Below are 18,513 nucleotides of genomic sequence, written 5' to 3'. Positions count from 1 at the left end.
TGTAGCCTCATCCACAAATCAGGATCTCTCCAACCTGGCCCCAGTGTCCTCCTCCAGCTACAACTTCCCACCTGCTTGACACTGGGGGTCCTCACCAACCACTGTCAGCCTTGTCTTTCTCATGATATCAGCTTGATGAAAGAATAGCTGAAGAGGAAGAGGAAAGAAGATGGTAAAGGAAATGACTCAGTTAGCAACTTTGGGTGAAACTAACCACAAGACCTTTCCCCTTTCTTCAATGCCACATAGAAACCTTGACTTAAATCTAGTCACTGCCTGGGGCCACCATCCCTGTCTACCTGTAATTAAAGTAGACTAAACCAGAGCAACAGACACTGCTCTCTTACCCCCCAAAATATTCTCCACTCTGCCTAACCCTGAAGCAGGTTAGGAAGGCAGGGAAAATTAAGGGGGTGTGGGAAGGGAAAGGTTCTGAAACCACATACCCCATTTTAAAGACTACATAGAAACAACATCACTTTTCCTGAGAGCTATATGAAACAGAACACAAAACAACTAATTAATCATGTTTAAGAACAAAATGTTAGTGGCCTTTGAGTTCAACCAGATCAGGATTTTTATCTGTAGACCTGTACTTTTCTGAAACTAAAAAAATTTTTAAAATGCTGTGAACAGAGTTTACAGTCAAAAAGAGGTCTTGATAAAGAGGTCTTTATTTTCTTTTGATCTAGGTACAGTAAGAATTTCTTTGACCTTTTTCACCCAAACTTTCCTTCCCATCACTTCCTTTGCCCATTCATGAATCTGAAGACTATAATCATAAACCACCTTTTAATCTCACTGACAAATAAAGCACTTTAATTTTACTTTCAATTTTAGATTTTTAAATGTAGATCTTGTCCTTTGACCAACCTGACTTCAAAATACTTTATAGATGTTGTCAAATCCTTGTTAGTCTCTGTCTCTTGAGAAGCCTGTACCTATCCCTTGAGTATGCACCTCCGTTTCCTTAACAAACCCTAATTTTGCTTCATTGCTTTGTCTTGAATTCTTTTCTGCAACATAACCCAAGGTCCTGACTGTGGCAGAGCAGCAGTCCCTAGACAAACTCCACAAATGGCACATGGAGTCACATTTCCTGCTACCAATGATAATCCAAACTCTCTTACCTACCGTCAGCGCAGACTCAGTGTCAAGCACACACGCTTTCCTTCCCAGAATTTTATAAATATGTTCTTGGCTGTACATCCCACGTGCATATTTTCGATTGCTACTTAGTCTTGTTGCTAATAGTCAAAGGAAGTTGTCCAAGAACCTGGTCAGGGTTGTATTTTGTTTCTTTCTGTCAAGCAGCTGTAACAGCTCAATAGACTCTTTTATTTGGAGACCCTTCAGTTTTATGAGTTTCGGTTTAACAAGTTCCACTGGTCGACTTGTTAAATGGAAAATAACTGAACTACTTTCTTCCCTCCCTACATATTCATATGCTGTTCTTAAATTCTGGTGCTCTTTTTCAACTTGTGAGATACAAGACATTTGGAGAAAACAAATTTGTTTGTCTCCTAAATTAACTGATAGTCTCAACCAGGTCTGAGATTATTTCCGGACCTCAGAAACCATAGTATCTTTTTCTTTTTTCTTTCTTTTTTTTTCTTTTTGTAGGGCACACACCATAGTTTTATTTGCAATCCAATAAAGCATCTCATCCTGATTTTAGGATATAATTGACAATAAAAACACTTTTTGGATGCTAATAGTCTAGTTGGGATAATATACTTGAAAGGTTAACTACCAGTTCAATGGCAGATGCAATTAATTGCTGTAAGAACTCAGAGGCTGTGACATTTAGTGTGACTATAAAAGGCTTTAGTCAAGAAGTAGAAGTTTTGCTACCAGGAATTAGTTGACTTGCAGACCAGTGAGAGTGGATCTTCCCTCCTGATCCTGCTTTGGACTCTACATCCTATGTGGGCATCCCCCACACCCATCCTGGTAACATAGGAAAGGAATCTTCACAATTGACTTCCTTCGGGTTTGAAAGAACACATAAAAAGATGGGGTATCAGGGCTTCCTTACATCCATGAAGGGGAAGCAACCTCCCACTGGTCAAAAGAATGGAAACTGAGTTTCATCTCTCTTCCTGGGTGTTCTGGGTGGAGACACTACCATTCTGATCTGCTGGAAAGATTAGACTATGCTATTGTCTCTCCCCTAAAAATTGATCCACTGGAGACCAAGAGTTTACCCACAGAAAAGCTGATTCACCTGAACACATGATAGAGCGATGAGAGGAATAATTATCCCTTTAATGAGATACTGTACTTACCAGCTCTACTAAGCCTGCTTGCTTTTTTGAGTTCAGACTGAAAAAAGAAATACTTTTCCTTTTTCTTTCTCTTCTTTTTTATATATTTTTTGAATACTAACTAAAATCTAGTGTGCTTTTCCCAACATTCTGGGCTTTCTGACTCTTTCTCTGAAGCACATCCCCCCCCCCCATCATGCAGCTGCTTGCCAGCCTACACTGCTGAACATGCCAGCTCTTTTCGACCCTAACTCACATCTCCTCCTCTTCTCCATCCACCTCCTCCCACAGCTGCTGAGGTTTTTGTTTCAAATTCTAATAAGGCAGTCCTCCAGGTTCCTTCTGAACCCATTTATAAATTCTGATGCATCAGCCTTGGGAGCTTTTATTATTTTTTAACGATTTATTCATTTTATTTTATGTGTATGAGCATTTTGCTTGCATGCCTATGTGCACTACATGTGTGCTTGGTGGCCAAGGAAGTCAGAAGAGGGTGTTGGTTCTAGAAGTGGAGTTCCCAATGATTGTGAACCACCATGTGGATATGGGGAATTGAGCCCAGATCCTCTGCAAGAGCAACAAGTGCTCTTAACCTCTGAGCCATCTCTCCAGCCCCCAGCCTTGGGATCTAACACTATTTCTAGGAGGTACTATCAGAACTGAAGTGCTTTGTACAACACCCAGTTGGTATCCGATGGAGAATTGCTTGGTGTATGGGGAGTAATCCACACATACACTTCAGTGACTGGGTATTGTGTGTTGTGTTGATTGTACAAGAGGAGAAAATGTATTGATCTGTCACAGAAGGGTCAGCTAGGAAGCACTTTGCCTCCGTGGCTAAGCTCCAAGGCTTAGATGGGAACATCCTGCATTCAAATCCAGCTCTGCCATTTCCTGGCTGGATGATCCTGGTCTTCACTCCTTCAAGTCTGTTTTCTTATGCATATGACCTAGAAATAATAGTAGTAGCTCATCCATAGACTGACTTGCTAACTAACTGACAAAACCCATGAAAAATGCTCAGGGAATTTGCTGCCTGGAACATAGCAAACTTTCAATTGAACTGTAACTTCTCATTCAAGCCAGAGAGAAAGTTTCAGAAGCAAGGGAAGTACTTGCCATTTTCTGACTCACTCAGCTATCTCAGCACCCATTTGGGCAGACTACCCAGTCCATCTTGTCTGGGTCATAACACAGATTACATCTCTTCCTTTATAATTACCGAGCTCTCTAACTCTTCCATACTCCAACCAATTCATAGGGAGCAGAAATAGTGCATTCAGCCCTCACACTGTCTCGTCCTCATTACTAGAACTGGGAAGAACTAAGCCACTTCTAAAGGAAAACTCAAAATGTAAAATTCCTTCTTTGCAGTCTCCAATCATCAGTCTCTTCCAGAGCCCAGTCTGCATAGGCAGGAGTACAGTTACTGCACGAGACTCAGAGTTCAGTATGTACTGAAGCCTACGATGTTTTCAAGTTCCATTCTGGCTGATAAATTACTGCCGCATAACATCTTTATAAATGTTCCCAATAGAGAAATGCTAACTATACCATGATTCCCATGTGAGAGTCTTAACCATCATTTCCCATTTCAAAGCAGACTGCTTGAATGTGGACATTAGGAAAAACTACAAATATGACATGAAGAACAGTCTAGACCACCTGTCCTTGGGGAAACACAGTTTGGCCCACCTATTAAGTGTCTTGCAACAATAATTCAGTGATTGAAACAATTGAAAACAGAAGGCAAGTATCAGGAATAATATCTCTCCTGGACTCCAGGGGACCCAGGAAGGCTTTCCTATGGCAAGAAAAAAGTGAAACAGGAGAAATTTGCTGCTGTTCTTCTGTCCCTCAGTGTTGATGCCCATCCAGAAAGCCAGAGCATCTCTCCATGGAAATCCTGGAATTGTCACCCAGAGACAAGAAAAATCTGAAAATGTGAGGATGATTAAACCTCCATACCTGTCCTGCCATTCAGGAGAATTGGCTTCCCCTCTAGATCACCTCTTATGGGGACAACGGTGATTTTATATTCCGTCCCAGGCTGCAGACCTAGAAAAAAGCAAGCAGCCAACATAGATGTGAAGACAGGCTCCGGACCCCACTCCCGCACAGCTTCTATGTGGATTATCTTGTCCCTCACATAAGATTTGTGCTGATGCCCAAATCCAACAGTAGAGGCAGATAACAAGGACCAGCAGAATGTGAAGGGGTAGGGAAGAGATAGCATGAAGTCCTGGGGGCTCCTGTTCTTTGTTGGTTATTGAGTACTTATTTCCCATTTCTATTTATAGTCTAAATGTTTTCCAGCTCCTAACAACCAGACTCTCTCAAAACTCTTATAATAGAAGAAAAAGGGGGAAATCTGGCCTAAGTTATCGCCCTGTGGAAACAACTAGAGTGGTTGTTCCTCGTGACACAACTGTTCAGACTCCATTGGCAAAATGAAAACCAACAGATGCTTGTATGAAGCCCACATGCTCATTCTCCTCTCCAGAAGCACGGAGAGCTGCCAGCTGTTCCCTCAAAAAGGAACTGAGGAAGTAGACAGCAGAGTGAGGACCCCAAGGATGGACCATGAGACTAAGACTTCTGGGGATCCTTCACTGAGATTGGCTTCTTCTAATGACCTGTGCCTATCTTGGTATTTGTGACTGTGTCACATATATAACTTTTCTAGAAAGGCTTTGAAAAGTGTAGAAACTTTAAAGTATTGTGAAACTTGGTACATCCCTGACTTCCATTTCCTGAGATCCAGGTCTTAGTATCAATAGTTCAATCATCAATGAAGGGATTCCCACCCTTTGCCTAGCACAACCCTTCTTGGCATGGTACTCAGCAAATCACCATCATCGTCGTCATCGTTGTCATCATCATCATCCTCTCTCTCTTTCCATATATATGTGAGTGTCTGTGTGTGTGTGTATGTATATGAATATATGCATACAGATAAATAGATGGATGGATAGAGATAGATAGATAGATAGATAGATAGATAGATAGATAGATAAAAGATAAATAGATGATAGGTAAATTGTGTGTGTGTGTGTGTGTGTGTGTGTGTGTGTGTGTGTGTAAAACCTTCCCCACCCTACTCCACTGCAACATTCCTCCAAAACAAGTATTCATACACCATCAAATACATCCTAAAATATACATAGGGTCTCAAAAGTTCTGCTGACTTGGAAGGACACTGTTAATGGAGTGTCCTGGGATTCCAGCCCTTAAACGCTGGTACAGAGGCAGCAGGCCTTGGGAGTGGGCTTGTATCTAGGTATCTAGAATCAAGTGTGGTCCCTAAGGCCCACTGTCCACTGTCTCCTTCCACTGTGGCTTCTGCAGCCAGGCACCTAGAATCTCCCAGTGTAGACTCTTACCAGTGATGTCATATCTACTCTTGGGATCACGGCTCCTGGGCACAGTGACCTCAGCTACTTCCTGCCCTGTTAAGGGGCCATACCGAAGCTTGTAATAGTCCACCTCAGTCAGAGGGTTCTCCCACTCCACATCAAGGGATGTCTCCGTCTCTTCATTTACCCAGGCAGTGCCCACCACAGCAAGATCTAGGACAGAGATCAGAGAAGACAAGAGACAACAGTTGAGTGCAGAGGTCACAAAGGTCTGAAACAGTCATTGGCCACTAAGTCAGCTCCATTCTTTGACACAGTGAGAGGTGGCTTCACTCCCAGGACACGGTCTTTAACAGCGGTCTTAGAGCTCCCCAGGTAAGGGCCAGCTGCTGGTCTTGAGATTTTCCACAGAAGGCAGACTCTTCCTAGAAAGATTCCATACGTCATCCCACTATGTATCATGCATCTCACCCTCCCACACAAACTCTGACCAAGTAGGAGGTGCTCCTTTGAGACCAGCATCCACAATGCCCAGCCCGGGTTTCCACTACTCTGAATTGGTGTTCTCTCTGTGGCTACCAAGTCCCTGTCCTTAGCAATAGCCACGGGAACAGACACATGTATAGCTGGGTAATACATTTCAAATTTTCAATATATATCATTTCTAATACAACCAGATCCTTCCTCTAACTCCCAAATTAGAGCCCATGGTGCTCAGATGAGCTGCTATAGATTAACCCAAGGCAAAACTACAAAACAGCAGATTTTTAACTAGGTCTATCTCTGTATCTTTCCTGAACCTTTTACCAAATTATAATACTTTCACAAGGTCCCCAGTGTGCTTATGATGCCCCATCATCCCATCCTGTGAAGGACACACATTGTATGCCTTTGTTCACAGTAAAGTACATAGGACTAAACATTTCCCCTGCCACTTGGAAAGAAAATCATGAAATTATAATACAAAGGAATAACACTCTAAGGGAAGACCTTTGGAGAGGAGAAACTAAGGACGTTTGTAAAGACTTAGAACTGTAACAGCTGTATCTCAGGCTCATAGAGATTGCTCCTAATGTCTGAGAAAGGGAAAAACAATTTCTAAGACTCTCAGTTTTGCCCCCTTCCAAGGTCACATGACCTTTACTTTGGAGGCAGTTTTATCCATTCTGACTGACCATTTGTCAAGGATGTGTGACAAGAAACTTTCATTATAGGCAGAGTATGAACTCAGTTATCTCAAGATCCCTCAGCTCTGAGTATCTGAGTACCTATGATCCACTCTTCTATAGACAAAGAACCTCTCAGAGCCTTTCTTCTCACCTGAAGCTCCTACCTGCTAACCTCGTGTTCTGCTGTGAGACTTCTTTCAAAGAGGGAGTTCCCCTAGTGGAAGGTCAACAGGAAAGTAGTGAAGGTGACTCAAGCATTGTGAAAGACATCCTACTTAGCTGAAGAGAATTGGGAGAGATTTACAAATTTAAAAGAAAAAAAACAGCAAGGACTTAAGGAGAATGTTCAAGATGGGAATTCGTGTTTAGAAGGTCTAATGTTCCCTGAGGGGCAGGAAAGATAGATTTGAACTTGAATCAGTTTCACAGAAAGGCAAACTTCATAGAAGCAAGATTCTACAAATCCTCGGAGGAAGACTCTAAGAAGGGTCGCTAAGGCTTTCCACCAGATGTTCCTGCCCTTCCCTGGGAGCCTCAACACTGTCCTGCCCAGAGCAGATGCAGCTACAGGCAATGAATGCCCCCACCATCAGCAGCTGGCCTGGCTTTCCCAGCTGTATTTAGTGTTCCCCCCTGCTCATAAACGATTTCACAGAGCATTAGCGTTAGCCCAGGATACTCCATAAGCATGCAAGCTTGAGACAAAAACAAAACCATCCTATAACTGTGTCTAAACACAGACAAAGCAAGACTAGTGTCCACAGAAATGACAAAATGTCCCCCTCCTGACTAACAGGCAAAGCAGCTACTTCTTCCCAGTTACAACTTCGGCTGTCTCTAGAGAAAGTTCCCCAAGATGCTCAACCATAGAAATGCTCCTACTTCTTGACAGAATCCCCACCAAAGCAAATCCCTGTTTCCCCAGTTACCTATCTCAACTCCATATTCTAGAACCAATTCTTCCTTACGTTCTCATTGAGACACCCCTGGAGTTTTCCATGATAGATATTTTCTTAGGATAAAATGAACAACAACATCCAACTTGTTCAGCTACAGGGGTGTTTCTAGTGATCACTGACAAAGGCCTGCCCTAAACCTGCCACAGTTCTCAAAGCCATTTTCAACATATTCCTGCCACCAAAACAGGACAGGCAGCCTTCTGGTTCCACAAAGATGACTATGTGCCCAAGACCCTACCCATCTGGCTCTTTTTCCAGGAGTTTAGAGTAGGGTGATGGCAGTATATTGTATCAGCACCAAGAACAGCACCTGGTACATGGTGGATCCTCAGTGAGTGAGTGTTGAGAAAGGGAATGAATCAGTCACTCGGACAACTAGATTGACCCAAACTCTCGTGTGGTGATATTTTATTTGTACTCTAATAAATAAAGCTTGCCTGGGGATCTGAGAACAAAGACAGTCACTCTATTAAACATAAGGTTCAGGTAGTGGTAGCACATGCCTTTAATCCTAGCATTCGGGAGGGAGAGATTCATCAGGATCTCTGTGAGTTCAAGGCCACTCTGGGAACAAAGTCAGATGTGGTGACACATGCTTTTAATCCCAGCTCTAGTTAACCATAGAGGTCTGGAGGTCTATACAGACTGACAGGAAGTGATAGAGCTGGGTGGAAAGAAGAAGTGATGTAGCTGGGCAGAGAAAGGAAGTGAGATGGCAGGCACAGAAAGGTACAAAGGAATGAGTATACAGGAAGTAGCTCTCTCTTGGGCTGAGAATTTCCTTGCAGTAAGAACTTGTGGCTGGCTTGTTTTATCCCTCTGATCTTTCAAATTTCACCCCAATATCCAGGGGTTTTTTTTTATTAATAAGACCATTTAACAATTCATGTTACACTCTCGAAAGTCAATGCTGCTTGAAGAATATTCATGAAAAACTGGATTTCTGAAGTGTTAGCTGCCAGGCAGCTGTGTAGTGTAATTCTTACCGACACTTACAGGAAAATAGCTGCCTTTTTAAATGACTTAATATGCTTTCAAAGTTGTTTTGTTTTGAAACAGGGTCTTACTGCATAGCTCAAGCTGACCTGGAACCTGTGACCCTTCTGCATCTGCCTCCTGAGAGCTAGGATTACAGACATGGGCCACTACAGCTGGCTCAAAGTCACTGTGGTGGTCGTAGTGGTGCTGGTGTTGGTGATAATGGTGCAGGTGGTAGTTTTGCAATTAAAATCCTTTAGAGCAACTAATAAGAAACAAGTCAGAATGGTCCAGACACTGAGTCATTCATTTGAGTTATAATACTAAATTCTTTGCACAGAAGCCATTGTGTGTGCTCGTGGTATGGTGTGTGTTTGTGTGTGTGTGTGTGTGTGTGTGTGTGTGTGTGTGTGTGTGTGTGTGTGTGTGTGTGTACTTACACATGCATGCGGGGGTCAGAGGACAACCTCAGGGGTTGTTTCTCAAGGACTGCCCACCTTGTTTTTTGGAGACAGGCTCTCTCATTGGTCTGGAACTCACTGAGTAGGCTAGGCTGACTGGCCAGTGATCCCCCTCCCCAACATTAGGATTATAAGTACTTATTGTGCTCCCTTTTTTAACATGCTTTCTAGGGACTGAACTCAAGTTCCTGGCCTTGTTTGTTTGTTTGTTCATTTGTTTTAGCATGCTCAGGAATGTGCTCAGCTTTCCATGTGATGGTAATTTTTCCTTTATCAATACGTTTCTGAATAGAGGCCCCCACCCTTCCTCTGCTTTCTTTGTTTGGGAAAGAACTCTTTCCAAACAAAGAGTTTCCCAAAAACTCTTTTTTTTTTTTTCAAAGATTTATTTTATTTACTATGTATACAGTATTCTGCCCACATGTGTCCCTGCAGGCCAGAAGAGAGCACCAGATCTCATTACAAGTGGTTGTGAGCCACCATGTGGTTGCTGGGAATTGAACTCAGGACCTCTGGAAGAGCAGATGGTGCTCTTAACCACTGAGCCATCTCTCCAGCCCCCCAAAACTCTTTGAGAGTTGTTGCCAGCGCTTTTCTTACTTGCTGCAAGTAATAAATCCCTCTCTACTCTTAATTGCTAGATGTTCACCAAGAGATGAACCTGTTGCATTTAGTGACAGAAGCAGTGATGTTCATCCTCCCTATCATTTTGGTGTTATTTAGTGATGCAGTGGAGACTAGGCCCTTCAAGCCGGTCCCCTGCACCCTCCATCCTGTCCTGTGTCCCAGGTTTTTGCCTCTGTGAATAAGTCTTCCAGGCCCTTCAGCTTGGGTTCAGCCAGAAGGAATCACCAATAGATCGGAAAGCAGGAAAGAGTTCAGGCCATTGACTTTTTGCTCTCCCTGCAGGGGTACAGGAGACTGCCTGTATCCCTCTACCAACATCACCTATACAGGCAGCCTTTCCTACAGCTTCCCCTGGGTCAGAGTACCAATGCCTGTCCCGTCCTTCAAGCTAGAACGATTGCTGTTAGTTCTTGAGTGTTCACCCACCCAGATACTGTCTGTGCCTGTGTAAACAACTTTGTAAACCTTCAGTTGTCCTGTTTCTGTTCTCTCTTCCCTCATGACCTGAATCTACCGCTACCAGGGACTTCAACTACTTCTCACCCATCCCTACTTGAACTTGCTGAATGGCCTTGGAAGCTCAGGGAGGAGCTGGCGATTCACTCCTTGACTACTTGTGTGGGAGTGTGTGACAACTAGACCTTCCCGGTCTCATGGAAACAGGAGACCTCTTGAGACTCAGTTCATTGCATTTCCATTGCTGGCTTGAAGGACCCAGGAATCTGGAAGAGGGCAAGAGAGAACTAGGTCGCTTCTCTAGCATCTAGGGCCTCAGCTGCTTTTTAGGCTCCAATTTAGGGCAATCAATAGAAGGGGGAGAAACATTTTAAATGGAGCCTGTCCTGGAACCCTGGGGTGTCGGGCTGTTCCTCACCTGTAGTGGCAAGTAGATACTGTGGACTGCTGGAAATGTCTTTCTTCACGTTGCGCAGGGTGACTATGTACTTGGTGCCAGGCAGCAAGCCGGTAATGTCATAGGTATGCTGTTCCTTGGGCACCTGGACCTGCTTTGTATCATGCTCCTTCCCCAGGGGATAGTAGCTGAGCAGGTAGTGGTCCACCTCACTGGAGGGCTCCCAGCTCACCAGCAGGGAATTCTCTGTGCTCTTGAGCAGCTGCAGGCCCTGAGGAGCCACCACTGCAGGCAAAAAAGGAACAAGAGGTGAAGGAGGCGAGGGTGGTACTTGCTGGCCAAGGGACTATTCACTGGCGCCTACTACCCATTTAACGCTATGGTAGTGGGCCTGCGGGATGCAGACCATTCTTGACGCCATTCCCCAGGAGGTTTCTGCCTGGTTTCACACCACCAGCACCAGGAGCAGTCGCTAGGGAGTTGATTTGTGCAACTGTGTGTTCTCAGACCTCTCCCAGGAACTTCCATGTGGCAAGCTCTGGCAGTGGACCCAGCACTTTATTCTGAAAATTTCATACAAAGATACTGTGTATCTTGAGCATATCTATCACTTCCTCCCCCTCAACACACTCCTTCCCACCTTCGTGTGCCTCCTTCCCTCTTCTCTTTCTCCTTCCTGTCCTTTCTTCTTGTATATAACTGGCTGAGTCCAGTCAGTGCTTCCTATATGCACTTGGACCTACTAGAGGCCACACCCAGCAGCCATCAATTGTATAAACTCCTCAAGTAGGCGTGGGACCTGGGCATCCCCCCACCACCACCACCAGCCAACCCCATTGTCCAGCCCTCCAAGGCCTTCGTTATTTAGAGTAAAGGGCGAGATTCCCGAGTCAGACAGGTAAGTGCCACTGAGACCACGGATTGTGGGAAGAGTGGCCCGCAAAGCGCCTCTCTGGCTCTCACCCTGGGAACAGTCAGGGCCCGTAAAGCCCATCTCGCAGTAACACTCGCCGGTGTCACAGAAGCCGTGGCCACTGCAGTCGCCAGGACAGCGCTGCTCGCTGCAGTCCTCCGCGGTGAAGTCCTCATAGCACTGGCAGACGCCCTGCACGCACACGCCATGCCCACTGCAGTCCTGGGGGCAGGCGGCGTAGGCGCAGTCAACCCCCACGTAGGGCTGGTCGCACACACAGCGCCTGTCCACACAGCGTCCGTGGCCGCTGCAAGCCCCGGGACAGGTGGGCAGCTCACAGTCGGCGCCTTCCCAGCCCTGCTCACAGTGGCAGCTGCAGGTCTCCGGGAAGAAGGTCCCGTGGCCACTGCAGTGGCGGCTCAGATCTGCCAGGAAGGGGAGAAACGGATGATGAGTGGGGGTCACTGGTTAGAGATGGCTGACATTTTCCAGATCTTGTGAGGGTTCTGTGAGGAAAACGCTTTTCACAGGAGGCAAATCACAGTTTCTTGTTTGTTTGCCCAAAAAGCTGCTTCTCCAGTGAATTCATTGGGTCCCTTCCTCTCTGAATGATGGTGACTAGAGTTTTTCCATAAAGGGACTTCAAGGGGTCACCACATTGCTGGTCCGGCTCTAGCCTCAAGGGTCAGGGCTTCTTAAGGCTCCAGATGCTGGTGGATGGAGCTGGCCCCAGCAAGGCTGATTGTGAACCTAGTCTACAGAAACTGCAATCTAGCCCAGGCCCAATGATGGGTGAGTCAAGGCATTTGGCCAGGGCCCTCCTACACAGCTAGGGGAAGCTGGAGGTCAGGCCAGTCAAGGTAATACCTTCTGCTTCTTGGAATATCTTCCCTTCTTAAGGAAAGTTCCAAAGTGGGGCTCCTGGTGGGAAGGAGAGTAGGGGTAGCAGGGAGGGGTATCATTCTTTTTTCACAGCAGTACGTCTCTGGTCTCTCATTTTGTACTTGGCGTTTAGGAGGTGCTCTTAACCAAAACAATAAACAGCACCACTCACTGTCACTTGGGCAACTTATGTTCTTAAAATATGAAGCTAAGGGGCTGGAGAGATGGCTCAGTGGTTAGGAGCACTGGTTGCTCTTTCAGAGGACCTGGGTTCAATTCCCAGCACCCACATGGTAGCTAACAACTGTCTGTAACTCCAGTTCCAGGGGATCTGACACCCTCATAACAATGTACATAAAATTAAATGAATTAAAAAAGAAACAGAACATGTAGCTGGGGAAACATCGCACAGAGTACTTTATTACTAATAAAATGTTTTAGTTTTCTGAATACTTACTATGGGCCAAGACACTAATATACACCTTCTAGTCTCAGAAGTGTACTAGCTAATAAAATCAGCCTCTTTGGACAGTTGAAATTTCTCAATATCACATTCGGCTTCCTTTCTCTCCTTTCTATACTTATCCCTCAAATAGCAATTGGGTTGGTCAATAAGATAGCCCTGGGATCATTCCCTTCCAGTGCCATTAGCCCAGGAGGCTAGCCCAGGAGGCCAGCCTACTGAACCCTCCCTGCCTAGGCTTCCAGATGTCCCTTAAGCTGTATAAGTGAATAAACAGCATGGTATGGCTGGCACCCTGAAAAAAAAAAAAAAACAGCTGACTGTGAGAGGGGCCTGTACCAGGATCTCACAGTACCCATGAGGCTAGTGGAGCACCTGGCACATAGCAGACACTCACTAAATGTTTGTAGAGTGAATACCAGGTGGTAATCTCACCAGTAGCTCCCTGGCAGCAGCGGTTGGCACTACACCGCTCCTTCATCTCTGCCATCTCTTCCTCCAGCTTCTTCACCCGGGCCAGCAGGTCCTGGACACTGTCTGCCAAGTCACAGTTCTTCTGCGGTGTCTGAAGACGGATGTTGTGCCTAAAGATGATGTTCTGCTCCTCTCCAGCCTCCCCGGCTGCCAAGAGTGATGTCCCATCATCACTGAGAGACTGTGGGTCGGTCTCTACTTGAACCAGAGCCGACTTGGGCACGTCAATCTTGTAGGTGTGGCTGACAGTGACCTGTTGCTCCTTGTCACTGCAGCCAGGAGACTCCAGAGTAGCTGGGGCTGAAGCCACCAGGAGCACAGAAGCAAGCAGGAGCCCCAGAGGAAAGGCGAAGATCCCCCAGAAACGCATTCTTGCAGTAAGGGACCGGACACTCCAAGAGGCCTAGATCCAGGAAAAGAACCCAAGGAAAGCCATGAGGCTTGCTGGGAGGAAACTGCCCTTTTTGGCAGATTCTAAGTCCATCTGCTGTTCACAGTACCAGGAAGGACTTCTCTTCACGTTCACTTAAGCCAGCCTTTCATCTCCCTAATCCCTAGTGTTTATAGCAGCTGAATGTTGACCACTTCCTCCATCAACAGTGGTAGCTGCACACAGAATGCTTGCTATTCAACAGCATCTAGTCTGAGGATTCACATTTACTAACTCATTCAGTCATTGCAGCAGCCCTATGGTTAACCCCATTACTTCCTCACGTCTCAGAATCGAGCTTGACCTTGCACATACTAGACAAGTGCTCTCATGCTGAACTATACATATATGTATATCTATACATTTACTGATAGGGAACTGAAGCACATTTGCAAGCACACAGCTAAGAGTCATGGTTTTGTTTCATTTTGTTTTGTTTTTTTCTTTCAGTGCTTAGGGGGGGATGTCTTCCTTACTGCACACATTTCTATCACTAAATTACATATACCTCCAGCCCAGGAGGAGGATTTGAAACTGGGCAATCTGATTCTCAGGTCCAAACTCACCACCATGTCATGCTTTTGTGCACCAATAAGGAGGTAGATGCTGGAAAGGTTGAGCAAGTTGTCCTGAGTACCACAGCCAGGAAGGGCAGAGGGTGCTCAGACCCAATTTCACTGCCTCCAAGACTCCAGCTCAAGCCTCCCGCACATGAACCCACAGGGAATGAGGATTTCAAATAAGATTACCTTATCTTCAAGCCTTCTCTGTTGCCCTTTCTCACCCCAGCTGGAGTACACTTATGTGTTTGACCTACATTCATATGGAGCACCGATGCAAACACCTTTGTCCCCATGCAATTCCCTCATTTGATCAGATAGACTGTTCTTGGAACCGAAGGGATGTGTCACCACAGAGAACTAACCAGAATGGCACCAAGCTGGTTCTTTGTCGTATTTGTACTTCTTCATGGGACACAGTGTGGTAATCCAACACATGTGTACATTGTGTAATGATCAAATCAGGGTAATAAGCACTTCCATAGCTTTAAACCTTAGCTATTTTGTGTGTTGGGGGTTTTGTATTCATTTAGTCATTTTGCAAGAGAAAGGTCTTCATATTACCCATTTGTGCTATTCAGTCCTTAGCTCTACCTGTCATTTGAGGCATGTGTTATTAATAGCAGTGAAAATAATTCACCTGTTGCAAGCTCTTTCTGAATTTTAGGCTCTGGAACACTCTCCAGATGGAATGGAATGGTCAGGGGACATCTCTTACTGTCAGGATTCCGTTAATAAATAGGTAGCAAGCATCTATGCATCTACCGAAAGTTAGGAGGGCTGGCGAAGCCAGGGTGAATAGAAGGGCATAGCAGGAAAAGAGATGGATGCCTGACTAGCCAAGAGCAAAGCAGGGATCTGCCCTTGGCAGAGGGGTGGGTGGAGGGCCACAAAAACTCCATCCTAGAGTTTGGTGAGAGCAAGGCTCATAAAAGCCACCCCCACCACCCCCGCCCAGCAGGGCAACTGAGGTTGCCACTGAGACATGGCCCCAAGGCTCAGCAGGGTTTCTCTGCCCCAGTGGGCAGAGACCAGCAGGAAAAATAGGGACTCTCTGAAGCACTCACAAACAGTTCCTACAAAGGGGTCCAGTACTGTAGACATTTACCAGCACAATAACTGGGAAGAACTAACTAGTAAAGATGTCTGTTCCCCACATCACACCACACCTCAGAAAGCAACTTGGGAAAGCCAGAACAGTTGAACAAGTTGTGAGAAGCTGAACAACATCCAGGTACACACACACACACACACACACACACACACACACACACACACACACACTGTGTGGATGTCAGCAACCTGAGCTGAGAGAAAAGAAAAGCCGTGCACTGAGGAGAGACTGCGGTTCTGACAAGAGAAAGGATTTGAGTTCATGAAAGTGATTTAAAACCAAAGCAAGGAGAAAAGCTTGGGGATCTGCTTGAGACCTCTGTGAGAAGGTGGAATTAGGAGAGTCAGCAAAGTGAGCAGAGGGTAGGTGTGAAGTAGAGATATGGAGTAGAGATTCATTGAAAGGTTTGTCCCAGTGAAAAAGCAACCAAACACAAACTGCCCACATAAGTTTCCAGCTGGAAGCTGAGGAGCAGTGCCCATAACGACTTGCTGCTGATTATGTGACCACTAAGGGCAAGGCCGCAGATTTAGACCCAGGTGAGAATGGAACCTTCATTCATGTACTCCTGGGCTCACTGAAGTGTCTACTGTGGATGTAGCAAGACATAATCTATACTCTTCAAAAATCCTCTCTGGGCAACGTTAGAGCCAACAAAATCAACTTCTCTGCTTGCTCCTACCATCCAGCACCACCCTCCAGCCTAATGCTCACTATTCCTGAGTCCTAAATGGAATGCAGATGTTTTTTTCTGAAGAAGTTCCCAACAAAAAATAGGGAACTCCTGCCATAAACCACAGCAAGGCTGTCCAAAACCCCGTCTCACAGTGTTTGTTTTTGAAGCCTGGAACATGAGAAACCCCAGAAGCTCTTGCAGGAGCCTTCTGTGTCGCCTGGCCTGAATTGTAACAAGATGTCCTTGCTAATCACAGCCTCTCAGATTGCACATGTTGAGCTCAGCTTTTCCTGGGCAGAGGGATTGCTCGAAAGAAGATGAGCAGGGCAAGTCCTCAATCGGACACTGTCAAGTGCGAGCAAGCAGGAAAGCTGCTGCCTCTGGCTCTGGGGAGCAGCAGGAGAGCCTTTCCATGCTGACCAGCATGAGGAAGGCATGACTTCATCCTCTGTATTAATATGCATAGCACACCACAGACAGTCTCCGTGGGGGGGAGAAGGGGACAGCAAATTTCACCAAGAAAAACCATAGATGATACATTTCCGAGTAAAGATGACTCTGTGGGGAGGGAGATTCTGATGGGAAGTGGGGAAGATGCTGGAGGAATTCACGAAGCAAAGGCTTTATACACTGGAAACCATGGAAACCAAGGGTCCCCCTCTAGGAACTACAGTCTCCTTGAAGCTGAGCATCATTGCAGGAGGGCCAATGAGTGGTGTGAGAAGAAGGTAAGAGACAGTGGGAGGAGTAAAGGCTGCCACTGTGGCCCTTCTGAGAAAGTCTTTCACAGGGTTTACTGCTCACCATGACCTAGATGGATGGACAGTCTCCTGGCTCTACCTTGAGACACACTGATGTCACAGGCTCGATGTTTGTGTGCTCTCCCTTCTTGGTAGCTGCAGCCACTCCTGTGGCTTTAGTTTCTAGCCCAAATGGACCACGTCCAAATCTGAAGGTCTGTTCCCAGCCCAGAATGCCTGTTAGTTCAGGGATGGCAATTGCTAGAACCATACAGGTCCCTCCTGTTTTCCTAGCCACATAGCATAGCTTTGGCCAAATATTTTGTGAATTAAATAATAGGGGACCCTAGATTTGTGTGTGTTTATTAGATGTTGGGTACTGGGCCAAACAATTTTAAAACATTAGCTTTAATTAATGCTCAAAATGATGATAGTCAATCACCAATATTCTTTGTCATGAGCACTCAAAATGTTAAATAATTGTCAGGACACTCAACTAGCCAAGCATCAGAGCTGGGCTCACACACCAGGTCTATCCATTCTTCATGTCTGGATTCTTCATCTTTCTGCAATATATACTGTAGATGTGGAAAGAAAAACACAAAATATCCTCTTTCCTGCCATATTTCCTTCGAGAGATGGGCTCTGAAAGGAAAGGAAAGCCAAGACATACCAGGTATTCAGCAAAACATCAATAAATCAGTAGCGGAAGCCTGAGCCTGCTTGGCCTGTAACCAGTGCAAGCTGATGCTTGGAGTGATGAATTATGCTTCCCTCACAGGGAACTTAGGTCCCAGCACCTCCCAGAAGAAGGTAGGAAGCAGTAGAGAATAACCAAGACCTCTATCCACTGGGCTCATGTCAAGCAAGCCTTAGCAGGAGAGAGTGGCCTCTCAGTTTCCAAGCTCTTCTCCTTAGGGATGAGTGGCCTTTGTGTCACCTTATTTTCTCCAGAGAACGACACATACTCTGAGTCAGGGATAGAAAATACTACTTTCATCAAATAGGCACTTGCCAGCTTCTAGCCACTGGCAAAGCACTTCGTACTTAAAGTCAAGGCTTTCTCTGCGCCTGCATGACCTCATCCTTCCTAACGGTTAACCACAAGCAAATGAATGCACTGCTTTGGGTCTTAGAAAAGCTATATTATCATGGATTTCCAGTAGAGTCACTAAGAAGATATTCTCTCCCCAAATAATAGGGTGCATTGAATTATGCTGGAAAATGAAGGAGTGTGTGGCTAAGGAGCCCTGGTGTCACAAATGTCTTTGGCAAACTTTACTTTTCCCTCCACTCTTTTTGAGCAGAGTTTGCCAGTGGTCTCCAGCCTGGGCCCTGCGTGGTTCTGAGTCTTATGACAACAGTATTTGGTCTAGGAAATCAAGTTCTCGGGGAACTGAACAACCTACTGTGGCATGACCCATCCTGGACGTGAGACCTCAGACAACCAACTGACACTTGATCGTCCTGGGGACTGGGTTGGTAAAAGCAGGTTCCCGAGTTTAGATCGCCTGTCTATTTTATCCCCATTGTGAATGAGATGGGTCCATGGAGACTGTCCATGGAGACTAGCAGAAAGCCATTTGCCATT

The 18,513-nt window shown here is 45.6% G+C and overlaps 1 protein-coding gene across 1 annotated transcript in view; it reads right to left on the bottom strand.

Annotated features, from left to right (window-relative positions):
* The window catches only part of Tnn (tenascin N), an 85,155-nt gene that overhangs the window by 50,506 nt on the left and 16,136 nt on the right, over positions 1–18,513 (bottom strand). The window contains 5 exon segments of the mRNA XM_036201840.1: positions 4,236–4,325; positions 5,651–5,836; positions 10,692–10,955; positions 11,634–12,008; positions 13,364–13,805. Coding sequence (XP_036057733.1) covers positions 4,236–4,325; positions 5,651–5,836; positions 10,692–10,955; positions 11,634–12,008; positions 13,364–13,772 — 1,324 coding nt within the window. The 5' untranslated portion in view covers positions 13,773–13,805.

This window comes from Onychomys torridus, chromosome 11, assembly GCF_903995425.1.
Source record: "Onychomys torridus chromosome 11, mOncTor1.1, whole genome shotgun sequence".
In the NCBI taxonomy this organism is placed as follows: domain Eukaryota; kingdom Metazoa; phylum Chordata; class Mammalia; order Rodentia; family Cricetidae; genus Onychomys; species Onychomys torridus.
The sequence above is the reverse complement of the archived record's forward strand: the minus strand, read 5'-3'. Positions and strand labels throughout refer to the sequence as shown.